Here is a 25,312-nt window from a genome sequence, read left to right as displayed (position 1 = left end):
CAGAGCGGCTGGAGGAGGTGAAGAACAGACAGGAGGACAGGAGGACGCCTGCAGGACTTCAACAGGAGAAGAAGAACAAGAGAACAGAGCGGGAAGAAGAGGAGGAGGAGGAAGAGGAGGAAGAAGAAGAAGAAGAAGAAAGGGAGGAAGAGGAGGAAGAGTGTCCCTGGCTGCTGCTCGTCCATCCAGACCAATAAAATTTGTTTCTGGTGATGTCATCCTGTTACACAACACACACCGCTCTCCTGGGCTTTTTCTGACACACACACACACACACACACACACACACACTCACACTCACATACATACACACGCACACTCACACACACACATATGTACACACACACACACACACACACACACACAGACAGACACACACACACACACACTCACACTCACATACATACACACGCACACTCACACACACACATATGCACACACACACACACACACACACACACACACACAGACAGACACACACACACACACACTCACACTCACATACATACACACGCACACTCACACACACACATATGTACACACACACACACACACACACACAGACAGACACACACACTCACACACACACACACTCGCTCATGCACATATGTACACACTCACACACATACGTACACACACGCACACGCACGCACACAGACACACACACACACACACACACACAGACACACACACACAGACACACAGACACAGACACACACACACACACACACACACACACACACACACACACACTGGCCTGGGTTCACCCAGAACCTTCCAGAAAATGAGGGTTTGTCAGGTTGTGTAATCCCACAATGCAGTGCGGCACCTCGCGCTGCCCCTCACCCGTCTCAGAGTTCACACTCATAAACTTTATTGACACAGGCCTGGCTGCAGGCAGAGGGGAATTCAACCCACAACCTGCAGAGCAGACGGGCCAATCAGATCACAGGAAACTGTCCAGCCCGGACTCGTCTCTCACATTAAACTGTTTCCTGTTTTTATTTTTTTTGTTTTTTTATTTCTCCTTCATTTGTTTTTCTCTTGTGTTTTCTGATGGTTTGTTTCCTGTAATCTCCTCTCACACCGACACTGGGATTAAATAATCTGCAACTTCAGTGTGAACGAGAAGCCAAGTCTCATTATGAGCGGAGCCAGGCAGAAACACTCACACTAATACTATTACTAGTATTAATGCAAATACTACTAATAAAAATACTATCACTAATAGTAATACTGGCTACTAATAGTAATTCTACCAGTACTTGTAGTAAAATAATCCCATATTACTTGTAACCTGATCAGAATATGTCATCAGGCTCAGTGTTTTACTGATCAGTTCTATAATCGATCAGTTCGATCAGAGGAGAATCATCTGCAGATTAACAGCAAACTCCGCGCGCGCTCGCGCTGTCACACGCCAGTGTTTTCGCGCGCGTTGTCAACGGCAACGAGCATCACTTCCGGGGTGAGAGGACAGCGGACGGGCTCAAGATGGCGGCGCCCGACGAGTTGTTTTGCTGGGAGGGGGACTGGGGCCTGCCGTCCGTCAGCCCGGACTGCCTGGTGGTGCTGGTGAGTGTCCGCCGCCGCCTCGGGCCGCTTCCAACCGGCTCCTTATCCGGATCCCAGCCGGAGCCTCGCGGTTAACCCGCCCGCGCCGCCCCGCCGGGACAGCTAGCATTAGCTTAGCATGCTAAAGCGGACGGGACAGAGCTCTCTGACATCCTGGACGTGCAAGCCCCGCCCTGCCCGCCTCTGATTGGCTGGTGATCGTCTCCCGCGGTTGAGGTTAGCGCTGCGGTTGGCTGAGGGTTGACGTCAGCCAATCAGAGATGGCGTGGGGGGCGGGGCTTCCTGTGACGTGCAGGTCCAGTCTGTCGGTGCAGTTTCTCCCAGCGCGCGGGCGGTTTGCTGTTTATTCTCTGCGCTCAGCTGCTTGTTTACTTGTTTGTTTACAGTGAATGTTTTGTTGTCATGAGCCGCTCCCATTACTGAGGGTCACAGCTTCTTCACTGAGGAGGCAGGAGGGAGTGGAGGAGCGTCATTAGCCTCCACTGAGCTCAGTCACCATGACCAACAAACACAACATGCAGACAGTCAGAGCCACAAAGGGAGGCTCCTGATATTTTGCACTTTCATATTTAAAATAAATCTACATGAAACACTCACTCCAAAAATACACTGCCAGTCACAAACTAGCATATTCTGGCGTCAGATCAGTTAAAATCTTTTCACTTAGCAATATAAAGTTATGAAATACTAGCTGATGATGAACTGGCAAACACATAATTGTGGTTAATGATTTAATTGTCTTTTTTTACTAATATTACTGTAGAGGCTTATTGTTGCTCTGATGACAAACAGGTAAGAGAAGAAGACAAGAATGCTGTGCAAACCCAACCACAGTGCACACACTATGCAATACTTCAAAAGGGCTTAATCAACAGAAATAATATGTGACGATAATAAAACAACCACAGCTTTTTCTTTTAAAAGGCCTGTAAGGTAAAATGTTTGTACCTGACAAGTTTCGGCTACCTTGCCTGTGCAGCCTTCATCAGAGGTGTCACGTGATGCTGGTGTGACGTCTTCTGTGATGTGTTATATGGATTTTGCCATCCCACCTGAAGTGATGGGATGGCGGTGTGTGTTACAGGCCTTTTAAAAGAAAAAGCTGTGGTTAACATTCATCTGTAGGCCAAATGAACCTTTTTAATATAAGATAATAAAACAAACATAAACACAGGGAGTCACAACATCCCAGCTGCTTCAGACGGACAAAGCCTGAAATAAGGTCACAATAAAACAAAGCTGGATAATAATAATAATAATAATAAAAACTTTAATCTGTAAGAGTTCTGATGAACAACTTGATCTGAAATTCTCAAAGCAGCGAGACAGTGAGAGACGGGCCGTGTACACACACACACACACACACACACACACATATACACACACACACTATCAGATGTGTGTGTATGTGAGTCATAAAATCAAATTAATTCCACTCAGTTCAAGTCATCAGCACCACCTGATCATGTGATGAACTGGCGCCGCGCTGTGCTCATTAGGCTGAACCTCGGTGAAGCTCTGTGCTTCTGTTGTTGGACAGTCTGTTTTCTGTTCATCACGTCTCGTCCGTGTGTCTGAGCCGCCGGGGCGAGCCGACCTGGCATGTATCAGCGGCTGGATGTTCATCACAGGTATCTGGAATCACATTTTGACCCGGTATCGACCTCCGTCCTGCGTCATCTGATCTCCAGCTGCCAGCTCGCAGCTCAAAACACCAGCAGTGTGTCTGTGGTTACCATGTTGTTACCGTGGCAACACCAGTTTCAGATCATGTGGTGTAATCTTTGCCGACCCGCCTGAAGGACAGAAAGGTTACTGATTTTTTTTTTTTATTATTTTTTTTTTTATATACTGGATTTAAAAGCTTGTGAAGGAATTTAAAGACAAGAAACCCGATTCAGCATCACTGATCTGACCTTTAAATATAATTATATATCATTTTGATCATTATAATTTATATTTGCAGATTTTAAGGTGATTTTTTTTCTCCTGCTTTTCAGTTTTTTCTTCTATTTTTTGCAGTTGTTTTTACCAGTAAAAGCAGGCTTTATTAAACATTTGTTAGTTTAAAGTTCTGCAATAGTTCAAATTTACTGCCAGTCAGCCTCAGCCCTAATTGTCAGTTGTTTGTGTCCTTGATTACTAACAAGGTCATTCCATGTAAAATCAACCAATTCAGGAAAGAAATCCCACCAGACCCCCTGAGAATCAGATGATTTTTTGTGTTTTTAATGAAGCCATGCAAAATCTGACACTCACACTATGAATGTTTTCTGAGTTACAGCTCCTCAGAGTTCGTAGGGGCAGGTCCAAATTTCACACTTTTTTTATTCACGTCATTTTTTTTCGAGCGTTTTGAGCCTCATTCCTATCAGAGATGCCTCATGAAACTTTTAGGGCTGAAAAACAAACTTGAGCTCTGTTCAGAACTGCAGCCCAGTCAGTTTGACATCCATCCTCAGTGTCACAATCCTGAACCCAAATCTGATTTTTATTCAACACGAGTTTTTCTGTAACTGACTTTGAGCATCAGTGTGTTGTGAAAAATGACAGTCTGAGCAGCAGAACTGGAGCAGTTTAATGTCGGAGCCTCAGGGGAACAGAGAGCAGCGCCGGTGTCCTGGAGGTGTCGTGTGTTTTCTGATAATTCATCAGAGAAAAGTGGTAAAAGTGCATTTTGGGACCTGTCCTCTCAGGGTCCCGTCAGCGTGTGGGACAGGCGGCGGCTCAGACAGGTTGTGGCAGATGAAAGCTCTCAGTGTGAGCGAGACCAGGCTCAGGTCCCAGCCAGGATTCCCTCTGTGTGGGAAGAACTCGTTGAATTTCCATGGAAGGACCCAGTCATCGGTGCTGTCTCAGTATCGGCCCTGAAAATTCAGTATCGGTCGACCCGTGAGGCGCGGCCACCCAGATGTCTCATGCAGACCGCCGAATTTCCATGAGTGATGTCGTCCGGAGTGTGTGCCGACAGACTTCAGGGGCTCGGGCAGATTTGGACATGTTGCTGTTGGCCTCACATCACTCAGCAGGAGCGAGGCAGACGGAGCGCCGGGGGAACCGACTCCTCCCCGCCGACTCCTCCCGGCCTGCGGTTTCCAGGCCTCCAGCGTCCGGCTGCCGGTGACACTCGGCCGCGCTGCCGTCTGGAAAGCTCCCGGTCGACTCGCACAACAACATTTCTTTGTGTTGCGCTAATTCAAGCCAAATGTGTCTGGCTCGCTCCCGGCCTCCTTTTGCAGGTCAGGATGAGCGAGCGGGACGACCTGCGAGTCACACGGCGTCAGCGCGGCCTGATTCATCTTCATTAAAACATGACCTGCTGCACTCCTTTAAACCTGGAGCTGTTTGTCATTCACCGGAAAAATGCCACGAGTTTCTGCTCCGACTGGAAAGCTGAGACTCTTGTGGATTCAATGAGCCACATTTGATTCCTGTGTGATGATGTTGGCCCCCATAGCAGCCATTTCACTGCAGGCAGAGACTTTTGTCAAACTGGACGTCGCTGGAGAAAATGACCTCTAGTGACCTCTAGGAGAATCACAGCCTCATCAAACTTTACACACACAAACTAGAGGAGGATTCAAAACTAAAATCACAATAAAAAGTAATATTGGACCACAATAATAGAATCACAATTGGACCTCTCTCTCTCTCTTCAAGTAGGGATGGCACTCAACACTAAAATTCACTATAAATGAGTACTGATTCAGTCTGTAGATTTCACGACACTGAACGGTTTTGGATCCTGCTCTTTTTTTTTTTAACCCTGCATGGTGGAAAACAGCTGAGTCATCCTTCCAGAGTCAGTGATCTTGAGATTAGAACATGTGATGAACATCTGTCCTCAGTGAATACCGTCTCCAGCTTTACTGAATCTCACCCCTGACAGATACCCCCTGTTACAAAAAAGACTAAAATTACCACTGAAACTAATAAAAACTAAACTAAAACTAAAACTGAGCATTTTCCAAATATAAAAACTGATCTCAATTAGCAAACATAAAAAAACGACATAGAGCTAAACTGAAATTGGAAACGAAGAATCAAAATGAATGAAAAATGCAAAACTGTAATAACCTTTGCGTTGGTGCAATCTGAGCCCCCTCGTCTTTTACCCCCAGAATAAAATCAAAATATGTCTGAAATAAGTGCAGATTATCGACTGAGGGGCGAACACGTCATAAAAACAGAAAAATCCCAGGTTCTTGCAGGAAATCAGGCGACGTGTTTCCGTGTGTTTCTTCACTCTGACTCAAAAACACCAGAATACATGAGTTTCCATGGCAACAGTGATCTGGTTTCTCCTGCAGAAATCCACCTGTGCTAACCGGCTTTCTCCTCACTCTCTTTGACCCGATTATAAAAACTGACCGTCTGTTTCCATGGTAACTCCCAGATCAGAGAGTAATCTGATTACTGAAGTGACTGAGGACACAGTGACTTTTTTTTTTTTTGGACAGGAAAAACTCTCGCTGTGACTCCAGCTGTTGTGGTTTGTCTCTTCTCTTTCATGACAAATCCTCTGCTGAAGGCAACAAGCTGATTCCCCTGGAGGCTGACCAACGGCATTCTGGGAAACGTAGCATTCACTGACTGCAGGGTGGGGGGAAGTGGGATTGCCAGAGGAGTAAATTACAGCTCGCCTGCACTAAATATCTTTTGGAGGAACAGCAGAAAGAGGATTTAGGGATTTAATATTCATGCTGAAGCCTTCCACAGAGTGTTGGCCACGGCGTCAGCTGTTAAGTGGTGGTACTGAGTTTTTATTATCAGTGATTTTATTGTACCACGTTACTTGCCAAGAAGCTGACAGCTGGCATGGTAATGGAGCTAGGCTAGTTTTGACTTGATACTAGAAGCTAACAGGAACACAGCTGGCCCGTGTTGCATGACTGTAAGGACCCTCGGCGATCAGAGCCTCGCTTTGGACCAGCTGGCTGCAGGTTTCAGGAAGTTTCAACCTTTAAATCCCTCAAATTTACTTAAAAGGCTGAAATAAAACCTTCAAAATGGATCACTCAGCACTTTTTTCCAGAGAAGCTCCTCTCACACGTGCTCTTGTCTTTGTCTCCTGACTTCATTAATACACAACATAGTGAAGATGTGTCCCAAGCTGACATAGTGTGTGTGTGTGTGTGTGTGTGTGTGTGTGTGTGTGGTGTGTACAGTCAGTCTGAGGTTTGCTCTGCCGTCCTGAACGGGGAACAAACGTCTTCACACATCAAACGCTGACATCATGGCTGCAGATTTACGAGGAAATTCCTCCTCATTTTTCCTGGTTGTAAAAGCCTGAAGAGGAGCTGCAGCCAGAGTAAAGCTTTCATACTGAGTCACCGAAAACTCCTCGAGTCACTCCGCGGCTCCGGCGCTGTCCAGACAGCTCCCTCACTCCCTCCGTCCAGGCAGGACGCTGAAGTTGACCCTGAAAACTCTTCAGGAAAAACCTGAAAAAATCCTGAACGTCCTCCTCTAAGCGCTTTGTTTGCTCTTGTCAAAAAAAAAAAAAAGAACAGCGTACCTCATGTGCCTCAGTCCTCTGCTCTCATGTCTTTTTCCTCTTCTGGATCCAGAGCTCAGAGTAGAGACGTGACAAGAGTCAACTTTTTAGCGCCTAGTCAGTAACAAATTTAGAAAGAGCTACGAGAACGAGTGTGTTTTTCCAATTCATTTTGGAGTCTTTCTGCTTTATTAGATATAGATAAGTGCACATTAAAGTGCCACATGAAGTGCACCCACTCTTCTATTTTCCTTGGTGCAGGCCAGGTGACGTTGTGGCTCAGCTCCTCCTGTTAGCTTAGCATAAAGACTTGAAGTCTATGGGAGTTGTTAGCCTGGCTCCCTCGAAGTGAAAAAATAAACGTTCCAGCCGGTCTGAAGTGTCTGATCTGCACACTGGATCGTGTGGATTTCAAATGCATGACCTAAAATGACTCTCTTTTTTGTTTGTTTTTTTACATTTCAAGATGTGTCGAACATCTTGTCTCAAAAGGCTGGAATATTCCTTTAAGGACAGCCCTAGCGCAGCGTGGATTAGGGTTGGCCGTTTTCCAGATTTTATGACCTTTAGAACGTTCTCAAATTCTCCTGACCGAGTTCTGCGCTCGTTGCTCAGTACTGCCTCCGGCCACAAGGTGGCGATCCTGCAGCACGTCACTGAGCGTTCCAGGTCTGAAGAGACAAAGGTCGGCGTATTCTATGAAAAACATGACTCTGTTGTTTCTCAGCAGTGCGTTGGCCCCAGGTGAGGCGGATGGATACACACCCAACATGTGGTGGTGGTTTGCTCGGTGCCTCTGAGTTCATACGCCTTCCTCAGGGCGGATGGATACAGTCTGTCGGTGTTCTTTGGCAGGAAATAGTTCCTAAAACTTCCAGCCCCACAATCCCGGTGTGTCAGGGCGACAGGAGACACAGAAACTGGACACACTGAACAAGGAGGGAAAGTATTTCCCTTTTTTAGTATTTTGGGTGAACAGTCCCTTTTTTGAATATCAGCTGTCGTCGGCCACGGCTACAGGAACGCCGTCTGGAAAACCCGACATGACATCTGATCCCTTTTCCACATTTTTTTCCTTGTTCAACTCTTCAGTGATGTGATTTTATACAAATTAATTCTTTGTTAGCGGGCGGTGATGCGTCCCAGAGGTTCGGGTCAACGTTAGCGTCACGTCATCAGCCTGAGTTTTGTCCCATGATGCTTTTCCACCCAGACGAGACCCGAGCTCTGGAGGAAACATGAACTCTGGGAAGTCTTTGTCAAGGAAGCGGAATAAACTCATGTGCCCTGATCCTGTGGAGGGAAGGAGCCACCACTCTGCTGCTGTTTGACTCAGCTGTCAGTCAGAGTGAAGTGTGTGTGTGATGTGAACGTGGCGGCAGCAGGAGCTGTTGAGTGAGTTTTCAGCAGAGAGGACAGTGTTTGGTCCGTGTGACTCTTGAAAAGCTGCTCAGAGTAAGTCGGTGAATGTGATTGGTTAGTTCCCCCGGTCGTCGCGTTGTGCGCCGCCGGCTGTCGTCACGTCGCGTTTGGCTCGGCGCGTTCAGGTTTTCTGATTTTGATTAATTGTCAGGCGCTCGGTTTGGTTCTGCAGCTGCAGTGGAGGTTTTGCATCGGTGGAAAATATGAGCCGTGTTTTTAATTATTTGAGGCGTTTGTGTTGCTGTGATGTGCCGGCTGGGTCACGTCTGCGTGTCAGAGCAGTTTAACGTCTGTCTGTCTGTCAGACGGCCGCCGACGCCGCGCTCTCACCACCGTAACGCCATGATCACGCTGCACTGCCGCTGACCTCGATGACCTCGATGACCTCTGACCTCCGTCCACGGCTGAACTGTCAGGGTCTGCACATCCTGGAAAACCTGGAAAAATGTATTGGTTTTCCAGTCGAAGAAAACACCTGGAACTTTGAAAAAAAAATGATAAAAACGTCCTGGAAACATAAATGAGATCCTAGAAAGTTACTAAATTGAGAAGAGCATTTTGAAATGTTGGGGTGTTCGCTCACAGGGTCACGTGGGTACGGAAGCCCAAACAGGACAAACACATGCAAAACTTCTGTTGTAACATGATATATTTTTTTTTTTTTAAACGTAAACAATATGTTGCACAAAGCACAAACAACATGCAATTTCACACATGAATTTTACACGGTTCTGTGCTTTTTGGCCAGTTTGAATCCTCCTCAGTTCACTTTCTGTGGATTTTCTGCTCTTCCAAAATCCTGGAAAACGATTTCCCTGAAACGGTGAGAATCCTGAGTGTTTTTCCTGACAGGCGGCTCTTCGTTTCCCTTAATGTCTCTGCGGTACAAACTCCAGCTCCAGGAGCCGAGTGGAGGCTGATCCATCACAGCCGACAGCCGCCTGCTCGGCTTCGGTCAGAGTCACTTCATCACCGTGAGGTCGTTCGGGTCAAAGACACCATGAGATGAACTCGCATGGCCTCTGCTTCCTGGAAAATGTCTTTGGTGGTGACCTGATGCTTCCTGAGTGGGCACTGAGAAAAATGCCAACAAATAAAACCTTCACAATTTTCCATTTATCCCATCAAACAAAATGGTTTCCATAACTGATTTCCTTTTGGTTTACACTTCTCAGTGATTCTAAACAGGAAATGCATAAAATCCAGGAAGTAGAAGAGCCATGCCATGGTGTCTTTTATTAAAATCCCCTTTTGAGCTGTAACCTTTCTTTTTTATTATTATTTATTTACATACTTTGCAGTAATCTTTTGCTAATTTGCTCGTCACCTGGTTTCCCCTGCATGTTGCTGAAAGAAATGAATTTTCCCAGGTTCCAAAGGGGGAATTCACTAGAAATCAGAGTGAATAATCACACTAACATCACTTCAGGTTGGTCTTCATGAGTCGACATGGGAAAGACAAAACAGATTCATTCATAGATTCATCCCAGCTGCAATTTTCAGTTTGTATGTAAAATCCAAACGTGAGCGGTCATACGGGGACGCATCCCTCCATATGTTTACGTCACGATTAACACCATCATGATGCTTGGCTTCCGATATTCAATATTATGATTTATTGTGATTTGCAGCGATATGACATGTTACCAACAGGTTCCTGAGGTTGTCTGTTCATATAATACCAATAATCTCTGTTAAATTGGTTTCAGTAATTTAAAGAACGATTAAAGTTTTAAGAAAAGAACAGCAGAACTGAAGTGAGTGGATCTTCAGCTCACCTGTTGTGCTGTTTCTCCTCTGCAGGCCTACGCTCGGTTCGCCGGAGCTCCACTCAAACTTCACAAGATCTCCAACCCGTGGCGGAGCCCGAGCGGTGAGGCCACACACTGACCTCACGTTGGCTTTAAAAAAGCCGTCACAGGTCAGCTCACCTGGTGTTCTCCTGATCTTACAGGTTCTCTTCCCGCACTGAGGACCAATCAGAAGGAGATCCTGTCCAGGCCCTCTGACATCATCATCCACCTCAGGAAACAGGTGAGCAGGCCACCTTCTTCCCAGCATGCCTCTGGGCTGCTTTTGTTTTCAGGTAACGTTTCCTTCATCGGGTCAGGAGGCAGATAAACTGCGGCAGTTTGTCGAACATCTGCTCTCTGTCAGCTGTCCAGCTGTGTGATGCTGGACGTTTCTTTTCCAACAGACTTCAGACCAGTAAACGCAGCACAAACCAAATCACTTGAACGCTCACCTTGTGGGTCTCCCCTCTGGAGAAGCTGTTTGTGAGCTGGACGGTCTAAACTCCTTGGTGTCCCAGAGCCGGTGAGCAGGGAGCAGAGTGTGTCAGGGACCTGGAGCTCAGAGCCGCTCGCAGAAACACGACTAAACAAGCGGGTCAGTAAACATCACACGGCGTCGTGTGGAGCCGGCGATCACAGGAAGAATCCACAAAGTTCATTAAAATCACATCAACACACACGCAAAAAATGTCTCAATTCAGTGTCTCAGCTCAGGTTTTATTTTTGGGATTTTTTTGCAAGTGAAGAGCAAAGGAGGCGCTTCCCTTTCGCTTCTTCAGGAACAAAAACCCCAAACAAACCAAACGCCTCATGAGTCTGTGACATCAAGACGTCTGGAGCCGGCCCGTTAGGCGGCACTTTAAAATATGACGGGTTTCTTAGGTCAGTGGTTCCCAACCCAGTCCTCAAGGCACCCCTGTCCTGCAGCTTTATGTTTCAGCTCTGCTCTTTCACACCTGATCCAATCAAGGGTTTCATGCTGATTGGTTGAAACAGATCTACCTGAACAGGCTTTGCATGAAGGTGCATGGGCCTTAATTGGGTCAGCTGTGCAGGAGCAGAGCTGAAACCAAAACCTGCCTTGAGGACTGGGTTGGGAACCGCTGTCTTAGTTTACAGCGTGCAGCAAAGGACCCGAGGTCGGACTCGAACGCCGGTCGCTGCGGTCAGGACCCAGCCCTCGTGCACGGTACGCGCTCTCAGCCGGTGAGCCACCGGGGCGCCCCGGGGCTACCGTAGTTATTGGATGAATGGCGTGGTTTGTAGAACTGTTGTATAAAAGCGACATCACTCTGGAGGTTACGCAGTTAAACTGAATATCAGCGCCCAGCCCCGGCCGTGCTGATGTCCAGAATAACAGCTCGACCTGGAGGGGGGTGCGGCTCGGGGAGGTTTGGAGAACTCGGCACAGGAAGAGGAGGAGCTTAGTAAACAAGGAAATAATAAAAGGCTCTCTGAGGTCCATAGTATTTACTCTCACATTGCAAGGGCTCATTTTACTGCATAATTATTGTTTAACCTCGCTTCCCTGCGGTAACGTCAGTGTGGGACTGGCCGGCAGAGCTGGAACTGGAACCTCTGCTCGGTTCTGCTCGGTGTTTTCACGTTGAAGCGTTCACATCGCTGAATTTTCCAGCAGCGCCTCTGAAGCGCCGCAGTTTTCAGGCCGCGGTTGCCATGGAAAGCGCACACAGCGTGAACGCCAAGGCGCGTCTCCGGTTCACGTGGAGCCTCGTGCACGAGCCGGGCCGAAGTCCTCGAACGACGCTCGGTGATTTCCTTCCACCTAAAAACGTTAATGTGTTCTGGAAACGGACTCCTGGTTGAGGTTGTGCTGTAGGAGTCACTTGAGTTCCTCTGACCCACATTCCCGTTGGGAGATGTCATGTCTCCGAGCCAAATGTTACCTCCCTCCTCCATTAACCAGTGCAGCTAATAGGCAGATGGAAGCGATTACCCAGGCTGCTCGGTGCCTCGGCGCTGCGGTAGGTGGGTTAGGAGCGACCACAAAGCCAGGAAGACTGATGAAGTAGCTCTGAGGAAAGAGGAAAAAAAAACACCGCTGACTTTATTTTCTGCATCATGTCTTCTTGATTTGGTTTTATTTCCCATTGAGCGTGATTTTATGCATCCTCTTGTTTTTTTTTTTCTTTTTTCCACCCGGTGTTTGTTTGTTGTTGACACTCTGCTGACCAGTGTCTTAGCTCCACTGGAGTTTCAATGTTTTTATTTTGTTTTGAAGCTATAGGGTTTTTGTGCATAATTTGTAAAGCATTCTTGTGTTATCATTACTCTGTTTTTCAGTTTATTTATTCACTTTTCTCTTTTGATACTAAATGAAGCTGATGGTGGATCCCCAGCTGATGTCTGATCTGCAGTAGCTTCATCACATCACAGCAGCTCGGCAGCTCGCTGTGTTTCTGAGCCGCCGCACTCGGCTCGCCTTAATGAGCTCCAACAGAAATGTTTGGAGGCACCGGGCCGTGAAGCCGCCCGACACCTCCACATAACGTCTTGGGGTTTCTGACGGTGCGAGGAAGTGCTAATGGTGCAACGGGGCCAGAGCTTTGACCTGTGTTTCACCAGAGAGCCTGCAGATCTTATTCCAGCTCGCCCTCCCTCGCGTGCACGCTGTGGTTGGAAAACCCCTCCGCTCCGGCCAGACGAGTGGTGCTCTCCGTCCACACGCGTCTTGTCCAATATCCTCTATGTAATAACTCAAAACGAGCTCAAAATGTGAGGTTTGTTCAACAGAACAGTAAACCTGCTGGTCCATGGATCAACAAGCACTCAGCTCCAGTTTGTGTTTTGTCTGCCTTCGTGCACTTTCCATAACTCCTCTTGTTGTGGAGCCTAAATTTTGCCCTTTTTTTTTCCAGCCAATAAAAGTTTTTTACACCATTAAAACTTCCAGATCAACATCTGTCCAAACAAATCCTGATTCATATCAAACCGTTTGAGTAGCATAACGGTGTCACATCTTCAGATTCATGTTATGAGTATTGTCTGAGTAACTACATATTACAGTGACATTATTTTAACCACTGCACTGTACATGGACAGAGTCTGGTCAAACACACGAGGGCCTTCAGTGCGAGGCTGACCACTAACCACCGAGAGGCGCCGCAGAGCAGAGCAGACAGCCTGAGATAACAGACTGCAGAAGTAAATAAATAATCATAATAGATTAACACTATCTTACTGATTATTTAACTGTTGAACTGCAATAATTTATACCACATAATTTTCGATAAATGTGCACATATTTTTACATGTCATTTCTTTTTCTGTTTCTTATAATTTCACTTACGCTGGTAATTTAATTCCTCTCTTGAGAATTTGATCCAGTTTCCCCTCGGTGATCAGTAAAATATTTCTGATTCTGACTCTGATGTGAGACTAGAAAAAAAAAAAAAAACATCTTATGAAGGGTGAGAAATGTGAAGTTAAATGTGGGAGCGCTCGTTCTCAGCACAGGGACGGAGCTGCTGGACCAGACGTGGTGGAGCTGCTGCAGTTCAGTTTAGCCTTCAGGGCGCCTTCTCCAGCATCAGAGGTTTCCTCAGTTTTCACTGCAGGACGTGCTGTGTTGTGTTTGGTTCAGTCAGCAGATGATCTGGTTTGTGTCTTTCAGAAATACAACGCCGACTACGACCTGTCAGCCAAGGAGGGAGCCGACAGCCTGGCCTTCATCTCCCTGATGGATCAGAAGCTGATGCCCGCTCTGGTGAGATACAACATGGCAGGAGATCATATTCAGTGTCTGGTCCCTCCTGGCCTGTGGAGCCCACACTCTGCTCAGGGGGAACTTTGCTGAAAAAAAAAAAAAATTCAAAGGGGGAACTTTACTGAAAAAGTCTGAGAACCACTGATCGAGCTCAAGCACACATTTGGGAATGCATCGGCTCCTGGTATCGGCTCCCTGGCGGCGTCCAGGGGTCTGCGGGAACATGCAGCAGAAGTTCAGAGCTCCACCTATTTTCACTCACTCAGCACAGAACAACCTCATGGCTTTAATATCAGTCAGAACTCAGCGTTTTACTGCGTTGACGACGTATGAGTGTGGATTTATGGACTCCTGAGTGTGAATGTGAGTGTTAATCAGATCTGCTGGCGCGGCACTAAGGTGCTGTGCAGTTGATTTAACCTTCCTGTCGTCTCGAGACACAGACGAACCATCTGCGTCTTTACAGGTCAGCCAAAACACTGCAGGAGCTTAATGTGACCAGAAGTGCTTTCGTCAGCAAAATAAAAAGCTGTGAGAAGTCGCCTGGCGCTCTGTGGCCCCTTTTCCACTGGAGCGGTGCCGCCGCCCGGCTCGACCCTTCCCGACGCCGTCCTGCGTTTCCAGCGGCCCCAGAGGGTCTCGATCACGGCTGTGGGCCGTCTTTAATGCCACGAGACCGACCTCCCCACCCCCCGCTGTGCAAGTCAGGCCAACAAGGGCCGCTTTAATCTCAGATTAGGTCTCATCAGAGTTTAAAATGAAACAGAGCTCAGTTCCACAAATAAAACCGATCCTGCATCAGTAAAGTCAGTTTTAGGGTTTTATACCAGGGTTATTGTAGGGAACTAAAATGAAACTCTAAACTAAACCAGGTGTGAAAAAACATGCCGGATGGGATTTGTGTTTTTGCGGCGGCATCCAATCAGATTTGGTCTCTGAACTTCACCGGCGTCCATGTGGACGACCACAGATCTGCTGGAGGGAAAGCAAATGTGTTTTATATGCAGGTGCATGTGGGCGCCCGCTCTGATTGGACAGTTTACTGTGATGGACTGAGTATTGATCTGAGTACTGATCTGAGTATTGATCTGAGTACTGATCTGAGTACTGATCTGAGTATTGATCTGAGTATTGATCTGAGTACTGATCTCCTCCAGATCTATACTTTCTGGATCGAGCCAAAGAACTACGTGGACGTGACTCGCCGCTGGTTCGCTGAACACATCCCCTTCCCTCTGAACTTCTTCCTGCCCGGCCGGATGCAGCGGCAGCAGCTGGAGAAACTGCGGCTGGTCAGAGGAGACGAAGGCCTGGAGGCCGGAGAGGAGCTGGAGAAGGAGGTGAGAACCGACCAGGAGGGAGGTGAAAAAATGTACTAAAGTGAAATAAACTAAAAAAAAATAAAGTTAACTTTAGAAAAATTTTAAAAAAAAAGCTGATAAAAACATAATTAAACTAATGGGACAGTGGTGTAAATTTAATGTTGTATGATTCAGTTATGTTTAATAATTTTTAAAATTTATCCGTTCATTTATTTGTTATTTGCTTTGGTTTAAATTAAGGACATAATATTGATTGAGGGTCAGCATGGTGATATAAAAAGTGTTAAAAAACATTGTAACTGAATTGACTTTTGTTGAAATGTGTTGATTACGGCAGCAAAGCACAACAGCTGGTGTGTGTGTGTGTGTGTGTGTGTGTGTGTGTGTGTGTGTGTGTGTGTGAGAGAGAGAGAGAGAGCAGGCGCTGAAACGCGGCGTCAGCGGTTAAAGAATGTGCGGCTTGAGCTCAGGAAAACATCTGAACATGTGATCTCAGCTGAACTTTATAATTTCCAGGACCTCACTGATATTTCCAGGATAGACAGATAGATAGATAGATAGACAGATAGATAGATAGATAGATAGATAGATAGATAGACTTTATTGATCCCAACTAAGGAAATTCTCGTGTTACAGCAGCAACAGTAGAAACCAGTGGCGAGCAGTGACGTTTTTGTGTCATGCTGTGGACCCAATTTCATGCGAGCGCCTGAGAGGGCGCGAACTCGAAATTTTTTGGGCATTTATTTATTAATAAAAACACATAATATGGTTTATAACTATATCAACTCGACAACTGGATTTTGATAGACACGCATGCGCATTTTGGCCCAATGTTACCAACAACAATGTGTTGCAATTTAAATGAAAGCAGAAATGATTAGAACAGACGGATGATGCAGTAATAACCAGTTACAGAGTCGAGCAAAAGACACATGAACATGTTCACAGTGTTACCAACAACATGTTGGAATTTACCATGAGATCAGAACTATTGGGACGAGCCACGGGGTGAAAACACACAGCAACGTCACCAGCTAGCCTACATGGTCAATGAAATGACACCCATCAGGCTCCGCACCAAAGTGATAAACGTCAGAGAACACCTCTTTTTCAGAACACCTATAGCCTAAACCGATGAAACGTGCCAGGTTACTCAAATGAAGTTGTATTTTCACTCATTTTGATGCACGATGCAGATGAAAGAACAAACTAATGTTAACGTTCCTGTACTAGCTAGCCAGCTCGTGTTGCTCATGCATCTTCTGAAAAGCTGATTGGCAGGCAGCTTATTTTCCATTCTCCCGGCTCAGTTTCTGTGCTGATGTTGATGCCAGAGGAGGTTTGGAGCTCTGCAGGTCCTGAGGCGGCAGAGCGTCGGACTCTTTTACGCTCGGCGACCCCGCTCTGTAACTTTACGTGGTGCCGCCCCCTGGTGGCCGAGTCGCTGTGGTTCCTAAACGCTTCCACTTTGCAATAATCCCACTTCCAGCTGATGGTGGAATATCTGCAATAATCCCACTTCCAGCTGATGGTGGAATATCTGGGAGGGAAGAAAGTTGAGCAGCTGACTTGTTGCAGCGGTGGCTTCCTGTTCCATCACTATTCCAGCAGCACCTGAACTCAGTGAGCTCTTTAGAACCAGACGCTCTGTCACTGATGTTGGTAAAGGCAGACTGCATGGCTGCTGCTGGAGGCTACACACCTGTGGGGACGGGACTGAGTGACACACCTGAAGTCAGAGATTAAGAGCTGAGGTCCAGTACTTTTGTCCATATAGTGAATAGACAAAAATGACCTGGGGGACTGAGAGCTTTCACTGATTCATCGGCGCAAGAGGTATTTTTTTTATTTTTTCCACAACGGCAGCATCATTTCCTAAATTTGAGTCATGAGGTTGAGTTTTGGTCCAATAAAAAACTACAGCTACTGTTAAGCCGGCAGCACTTTCACTGAGACAAACCAACAGGAATGACCATAAAACTCCAGGTGCAGACGAGAGGAGACGAAAGAAAGGGAACAAAAAGAGCAAGAAACATCTGGTGGAAAAGACAAACGTGGAGACGAAAAAAATGTTGAGTTCAGTTAAAAATGAAAAAAAAAAAATGTAAGTAAAGGAAAAAGGAGAACAGAACAAAAAACTGATGAAAGAATAAATTTGATACTGAGAGGAAAAAGATGAGAGAAAAAATGCTGAACAAGAAAACAGAGTGATAGAAAACGTTTTTTTGACTAAGAGAAAAGGAGAAATCAAGAACAAGACAGAACGAAGAAAAATCAAAGTGCTGAGTGGGAGAGAACGTGATGTGTATAAAATCAAGATTTAAGGTGAAACCAGGAAAACAGAAGATGGAAAACACATCAGAAAGAAAACAGAAGGATGTTGAAAGATAAGTAAAAGAAATAAAAAGGCATTAGAAAATAAATAAAATAAGTAAATATTTAAAATAAATAGCTGATGTTAGCTACCAACCTCCTGCTCTCTGACGCAGAGCTCACCTCCCCCTGCTGTGAGTGTGTGTGTGTGTGTGTGTGTGTGTGTGTGTGTGTGTGTGTTTGACCCTTGACCTCGTCGCTGTCAGCTGCCGGTCACTCCTCGGGCGCCGGCGTTGGGCTGAGTGTGTGCGGTGTGAAACGTGTTTGCGTGTGTGTGACGTGACATCTTGACGTTTTGCTTGGTGTGTGTGTGTGTGTGTGTGTGTGTGTGTGTGTTTGCGTGTGTGTGACGTGACATCTTGACGTTTTGCTTGGTGTGTGTGCAGCTGTACCGGGACGCCCTGGAGTGCATGAACCTGCTCTCTCAGCGCCTCGGACAGCACAAGTTCTTCTTCGGAGACTCGTAAGTTCTCGCAGAGGCTCAGTAACAACCTGCTGCTCTCAGGAACTCACACATTTATGAGAAGAAACTCGAAAATCCTGAGATTATTAAATCACAAATTTACAAAAAAAACAGTGAAATCAGCTGTTCTCCTCCTGTGGGATCCAGTCTGAAGGAAATCCTGCTGGTCTGAGTCCAGAACCCCAACCTCCTCCTCAGCATCTGGACTCTGAAGAGACGTTGCTGTGACTTGGGCCGATTCAGAAGAAAACAATCTGCTGATTCTGGGCTCAGATCAGCAGGATCTCCTTGTTCCTGAATCCCATGTCAGAGTAGAATCTGCTGAGGGGATCAGCTGCAGGCCTGAGACACGGCCAGCAGGGGGCAGCACAGGTGGAGCCAGAAAAGACAAGAATAAACAGTTTTCCAGTTTTTTTTTTTGTTTGTGAGTTTCTTATTTCAGAATTTGTAAGTTTTTTCAAATAAAATCATGTAACAACAAAACGGTTTTCCTTTCCTCTTCAGTCCCTCGTCTCTGGACGCCTTCGTGTTCGGGAACTTGGCGCCCATCTTCAAGTCCAAACTTCCCAACGCGAAGCTGCAGCAGCATCTCAAGTCCCTGGACAACCTGACTCACTTCTGCTCCAACATCCTGCTGCTCTACTTCCCCGGCGACGGCCGAGGTGAGCGCGCCGCCGCCTGATTGGACGGCAGGACCTGACCTGTCCTCCAATCAGGGTTTTGATTTGAACCCTTTGAGACCTGAATGAAGTTCCCTTTGTTTGTTTGTTTTTGTGTTGATGCTATTTTTCCACCCAAAAGCTCATGATTTTACATACTTACAAATTATACATTGTAATAAAATATAAATACAGTGGTCCCTCGTTTATCGCGGGAGTTACGTTCTAAAAATAACCCGCAATAGGCGAAATCCGCGAAGTAGTCAGCTTTATTTTTTACAATTATTCTAGATGTTTTAAGGCTGTAAAACCCCTCACTACACACTTTATACACTTTTCTCAGACAGGCATTAACATTTTCTCACTTTTCTCTCTTGTTTAAACTCTCAAAGTTCAAACCTTCGTAGAAAAATAAGTCCAGTATTATAGAATGAACACATTCTGTACTGTACAGGAGACACGGCACGGAGGAGACTGACTGACAATGGTCTACAGTCCCTTAGCCAATCAGGACGCAGAACACAATGCGCTGTTGTTAAAAAAAAAAAAAAAAAAAAAAAAAGCATGCAAAATTGCACTAAAAAAAATCCGCGAAACTGCGAGGCCACGAAAGGTGAACCGCGTTATAGCGAGGGACAACTGTAATATATAAAATAGAACTAATATAAAATATTTTATAGTTCTTTTACATCCAAGGTCAATATAGAGGTTATTTATCTGTGTATTTTTTCAAGAAAGAAAGGAAGTCCTGTGGATAGCAGTAACAAAGATGTGTCAAAATAAAAGCCCGCCTGTGGGTTCCTGGGTTTGAAAGGGTTGAAAATGAGAAGTGTTACCGCGAGCGACTGTTAGACAGTATGCTGTGATATGTTGTGATATGTTTGATGAAGTTAGGAGATAAGATGAATCTCGGTATGGTGCTGTAGCTTCCCATCACAGCGACAGGCGCGATGCGATGCTGCTGTTTCAAAGTTAGAATATCAAACTTTGAAATCCCCGTCCCGGTTCCTCTGCGTGTCCAGAGGTTCCTCTCCAGAACGTTCCTCTGCTCTCCTCCCAGAGCGAGCAGTGGGCTTTCAGAGCTGCCACATCACTCCTCCTCCCTTTCCTCCTTTCATTCCACTACGATATGAACATGAACTTTCAGAGCCTTCACACTTTCTTCACTCCAGTTTTCCATCAGCCCAATAAAGTCCTCCACATGAGTTTTCCTAAAAGCAGCAGCACTGTTGGCTTTTCAGGACTTTTTCACACTGAAACGCTCCCTCCTCCTCTTCCTCCTCCTCTTCCTCCGCCAGGGAAAATAGTCCCTAAGAGGGGAAACGTTTTGCTTTCCACAGCCAATCATCAGCTGTGTGGTTTCTGAGTGTTGAGAATCAGAACATTATGAGGCGGCTGCTTCAACCACAAACTCACATTTTGACTCTGAGCTGTGAAAGCTTTAGTTCTCCTGCAGGAGCTGATTAAAGGTTTGGTGACACACAGTTACACATCAGCGCTGCTGGAGCCGTTAGCAGTGATCAGTGTGTCTCTAATTAAATTTTTCCTGATGGCCGCCGTCGCTCCGTTGGACAGCAGGAACAGAAAAGTGCAAAATGTGGTTTCAGGCAGACGTTTCTCCAGAAAAACAGAGGAACAATATGAACCCGACTCCCTACCTCCTGTAAGGAAAATCGTGAGTCATATGAACCCCCCCACCCCAACCTACACACACACACACACACACACACACACACGCGCTCCACCCCCCTCTCATTAGGAAAAAAAAAAAAAGTTCAAACCCCCTCGTCTGTCCTCGTCCAAGATGATTTCTCTCACTGATGAAACTGTGAGGATGGAGCTGCTTCCATACCTCTCATAGGAAAACGCTTCACAGTATAATATAATATCACAGTATAATATAATATCATCACGTGTGTGTGTCAGTATGTGTATAAACATCAGATCTTTACAGGATCACTGGGATGAGGCCGTGTTCTTCATGTCACACTCTTCCTTCATGGACTTTTCTCTGTGGCGTTTTGCTTATTTTGGTGATTCCTGTTTATGTGAGTGTGTTGGGGCCTTCAATGACCTCATGTAAACTCGAGTTGCCAAACAAATTGTCTCATCCGTTACGTTCACGGAGTCGGGCTGTGTGGTCAGCGTGCCCTGGGCCTCGCTCGCTAACGTGTGAGTGTAGGTGCACGCAACATCACCACCAGATCCACAGCAGGCGTGTGTGTGTGTGTTATTGTAAAGCCATGTCCACTCGAGTGTATTTGAAAATGCAGCTGTTTCCCCTCTGTTTCAGCCTCCATCCACACCAACAAAACATTTCACTGTCGCAGACAAATCTCCAGCGTCGCCGTGGAATCAGGAGGGTTTTGGTCGTTTGGTGTCAGGTCATCGCAAAACTCAGTCAGACTCTGAGTCTCTTCCTCGTCTTATAGTCCAGTCATTTTATGAAAAAACCTCGGACAAATTGCAAGAGAAGCAAACTCAACTGATTCTGTATCCTCAGTTTGTCCTGAGTGAGGGGAAAAAAGTCCCAAGAAATCCCATTGGTGGAAAGTTTTGAACATCATCTATTTATGACCACAAATTACCAAAAAACACTGTTTTTAACACACAGGGGAAAGGGGTTCAACATTTTACTTTCAGATATCACTATAAAAATTCACAAGATGATTACACACACAAAGACAAGAAAAAAAGTCAATTACAAGTTCTTTGAATTATTCTGTTTACACATGCATATCACACATTATCTGATTTGATATTCGCTAATAAGGAATATAAGGAATAAATGCAAGAACAGATATTTAAACAGTGAATTAAAAGGTTACTATATATATAGTAACCTTTTAATTCACTGTTACATAGTAACCTTTTAATTCAAGGTTACTATATATATAGTAACCTTTTAATTCACTGTTTAAATGTCTCTTCTGGCATTTATTCCTTATATTCCTTATTAGTGCATATCAAATCAGATAATGTGTGATATGCATGTGTAAACAGAATAATTCAAAGAACTTGTAATTGACTTTTTTTCTTGTCTTTGTGTGTGTAATCATCTTGTGAATTTTTATAGTGATATCTGACAGTAAAATGTTGAACCCCTTTCCCCTGTGTGTTAAAAACAGTGTTTTTTGGTAATATATGGTCATAAATAGGTGATTTTCAAAACTTTCCACCAATGGGATTTCTTGGGACTTTTTCCCCCTCACTCAGGACAAACTGACGATACAGAATCAGTTGAGTTTGCTTCTCTTGTAATTTGTCCCAGGTTGACCCCAATTTTGGCCTAAAATTACTGGACTATTAATGTTCCGATAAAATCAAACGTGTTGAGTATTAGCTCAGCAGATTCAAGATTCAAGTTTCAAGATTTTTATTTCGTGCATGAATGTACATGTACAGCAGCCGTGAAATGTGATGGCATTAAAAAAAAAAGTAAAATAAAATAAAATAGAAAATAGAAATATATATACACACCTCTATATACAAGTATAAACATTAAGTGTACTATAATAAAGAGGAAATGAATGGAATGGCATATTTACAGGGGATTCATGTACGCAGTAATAACAGGATGTGCAGCGTGAAAAGCAGTGTGTGTGTTTCTGTGTGTTTTCAGAGAGCAGCAGCAGCAAGCCGCCCTCCCCGCCTGAAGGGGGCGACTTCGACCACGTCCCCAACAAGCGGCGGAAGCAGTTCCTGTCGGCGCTGGTGGCTCTGGGCGCCATGCTGAGCTACGCCCTGCTCAGCGGCATGGTGTCCATCCAGCACGGCCAGCAGGAGGCGCTGGAGCGCTCGCCCGGCCTGAGAAGCCTGCCCTCGCACGACGACGAGGAAGAGGAGGAGGGCTGAGGAAGACGTCAGGTCCACCCCCTCCCTCCCCCCCTCATGATGTGAACTCCTGTTTTCTACGGGCATTTTATAGAGAAATGTGATTCTGTTTAGGAAAATAAAAAACACAAAAGTTACTCAGAAAATATTTAATTGCATCACATCGTCAGAGAAAGGAGCAAAAAAGAGCCGAGATAAAATTTAAACATCTGAGCCGGTTTCAGATTTAAATAAATAAATAAATAAATAAATAAATAATTCCCCGAGCAGCCGGGCTTCAGTGAACTGAGATCAGATTATCGCTTCAGGTTCATCCGCTGGGTTGAATTACAGCAGAATAACTTGTTTGTGTTAATCTGCAGCTTTTCTTCTTGTGCCACTTGTGTTTTTTCTCTTTTCACACACGGGCTCATCAAATGAGAAGTCATTTGCTTTTGTCATTTTTGTTTGGTGCCAAATTCTCCTGCGACACTTTGGCATCTTTCAAACGCGTCTCAGACAGCAGGACGGGGGCGGAGCCACTTTCTGGGATCTGCAAAAAAAAATAAAAATTCTCTGATTTTGAAAATTATTATTTTTTTAAAATCATAAACGTTTCAAGCTGCAACACTGCGAGTCTGGCTTGTGAGGCTCGTCGTCGCTCGAGGGCAGACGGAAAAAACAACAACAAACAGCTGTGATTTGTTTGTATTTGTTAAACCAATCAGAAAGGTCGAGGGCGGGGCTAAAGCGCGTGCTGCGTCGCCAGATGTTATGCACAGCGGCATCATGGGACATGAGAGATGTTAGCGCCGTTGGCTCAGAGGTGTAGTTACTGGACCAAACGTTAAACGTCACTGGGATTGTGCTTTAAGAGAGCACACAGACAGGCGGAGTGCAAAAACTCAGATTAGGATTTACTGTGTCATGTTCACCCGGTCTGTTAATCTGACCTGCATGACCCAGCCGTCATCTGGAGTCCTAATCTGCTGTCGGCACGCTGGACCAGGCAAAGCGACCGGTGGGTTTTTTTATGGGCAGAAGTATGAGGACAAACTTATTTTATGATTTTTTTTAAATTTTGTATTTTTCTCTCTGTTTTAGTTTTTTCTGACTTCTGGAATAATTTCTCCAAACAGTGAACAGGTGCAGGCAGGCGGCCGTGAGGGAGAGGACCAAAGGCCAACAACAACACACACACACACACACACACACACACACAGATCTGCTCTATAAAAGGTTTTTTATTGCGAGGGAAGAGGAGAGTTGGAATAATCTGCCCACAGGTCCCGTTCGTGGTCCTGATTATTGATTTTTCATGTTGATTTTCAGATCGATGTTCAGCTCAGTCTGAATCATCACACACACCTACAGCCTTGTTGAAGGTAGGCGGCCATGTGCTGGGATTACGTCAGATTATTGTTCAACATCAGAGCTCACCGCTGTGGAGAAGTGCGGGACATTGATGTGATGGGTCCTCAGTTGGGTCAGGATTAGGATTAGGGTTAGGATTAGGATTAGGGTCAGGATTAGGATTAGGGTTAGAATTAGGGTTAGGGTTAGGGCTGCAGCGGTTTGAAGAGAAACGTTCCAGTTTGGATGTAATTATTAGCAGATTTAGGAAGTTTTCCCCAACAGGGATTAAACCACGTCACAGACTAAAGTACCTTTTTTTTTTTTTAAACTGGGATAACTAATGTACTTTTAGGGTCTTGGATTTATCCTAATCTAGATTTAAATTGTCTGATTCAGCTTCCATCCTGTTTCTCCTTCCGTTCTGGACTTTTCTCCACCCAGTCCAGGGTTTATGAGCAGCATCAGGTTTTGAAATTAGAGTAATAATCCACAACTCTTTATGAATGTCTGTTTTGATTCAACCTTCAGCCACTTCTCAAACGTTTTTCACTTTTGCTTTTTAAAAAAAGTCCAGCATAACTGATGTGTTTTGTGTGCAGCAGTGGGCTGTTTGTAATAAAACAGCAGAGGGAATATGAGCATTATTGTGCCGGTTAGCACCAACGCTGAGCGCAGAACAGCAACGCAACGGCCACTTCTCACCAAAGGTGTCGCCAAAAACAAGAAAATCATGGATCAGCTGGATTTATCACTTCACATTCAATCTGGAACTCCAGAGTCCAGAAGCAGCTGATCCTGAGTTAAGAGAAATGTTTTGGAAAGCCACTTTTTAGGCCAAGATTCCAGATTAAGGCCTCGTCCAGTCTTAATTTAATCCCTGTCTGGGAACTCGCTCCATATTGAATCAATACCTGGGTGAAGTTTCATGGCAGAAACTGTGACGAAGACAACAGATTTGTAATATTTGTTCATGTTGCTGCTCCTCTGCGGTCGGCTCACATTCCTCCCTCATATCTGAGCAGGGTCGGACACGCCGCCGTCTGCCTGCTCCGCTGATGGCGCTTACAGGAATAATCTGCCTGCTGCCAAACTGAGGAGGGAAAAACAACACGAGCAACACAACTTTCAAATCAGACGCTCTCTAATGTCAAGCGCTTCATTTGCTTCAAGCTTTAAGTCCCGCTGCCTTGTGTGACTCATCAGACGCTGAAACTTGTACTCGCCTGCTCTCGTGTCATGCGACCAAAAATGTAAATATCCTGAGTGCACCTTGTAGCGAGTGTCAATCTTTTTTGTTTGTTTGGAATAA

The 25,312-nt window shown here is 45.5% G+C and overlaps 1 protein-coding gene across 1 annotated transcript; it reads left to right on the top strand.

Moving 5' to 3' along the window:
- The first annotated feature begins 1,443 nt into the window (after positions 1-1,443).
- Positions 1,444-23,326, top strand: mtx1a (metaxin 1a). Its single transcript, XM_030072659.1, has 8 exons — positions 1,444-1,575; positions 10,298-10,367; positions 10,449-10,528; positions 13,922-14,014; positions 15,172-15,354; positions 18,099-18,175; positions 18,680-18,837; positions 22,457-23,326. Exons 1-8 carry the CDS (start codon positions 1,495-1,497, stop codon positions 22,687-22,689), a joined length of 975 nt encoding a protein of 324 aa, XP_029928519.1. The 5' UTR covers positions 1,444-1,494; the 3' UTR covers positions 22,690-23,326.
- Positions 23,327-25,312: the final 1,986 nt, after the last annotated feature.

Source organism: Myripristis murdjan, chromosome 16 (assembly GCF_902150065.1).
Source record: "Myripristis murdjan chromosome 16, fMyrMur1.1, whole genome shotgun sequence".
NCBI classification, from domain to species: Eukaryota; Metazoa; Chordata; class Actinopteri; order Holocentriformes; family Holocentridae; genus Myripristis; species Myripristis murdjan.
Note: the sequence above shows the minus strand (reverse complement) of the source record. Positions and strands in the feature narration are given on the sequence as shown.

What these genes read in the sequence shown, in the direction of transcription:
- mtx1a (XM_030072659.1), top strand. Translation starts at nt 1,495, where the DNA reads ATGGCGGCGCCCGACGAGTTGTTTTGCTGGGAGGGGGACTGGGGCCTG. An exon ending in CCCGTGGCGGAGCCCGAGCG is followed by an intron (nt 10,368 to 10,448) that starts GTGAGGCCACAC and finishes CTGATCTTACAG; the next exon opens with GTTCTCTTCCCGCACTGAGG. An exon ending in AGAAGCTGATGCCCGCTCTG is followed by an intron (nt 14,015 to 15,171) that starts GTGAGATACAAC and finishes GATCTCCTCCAG; the next exon opens with ATCTATACTTTCTGGATCGA.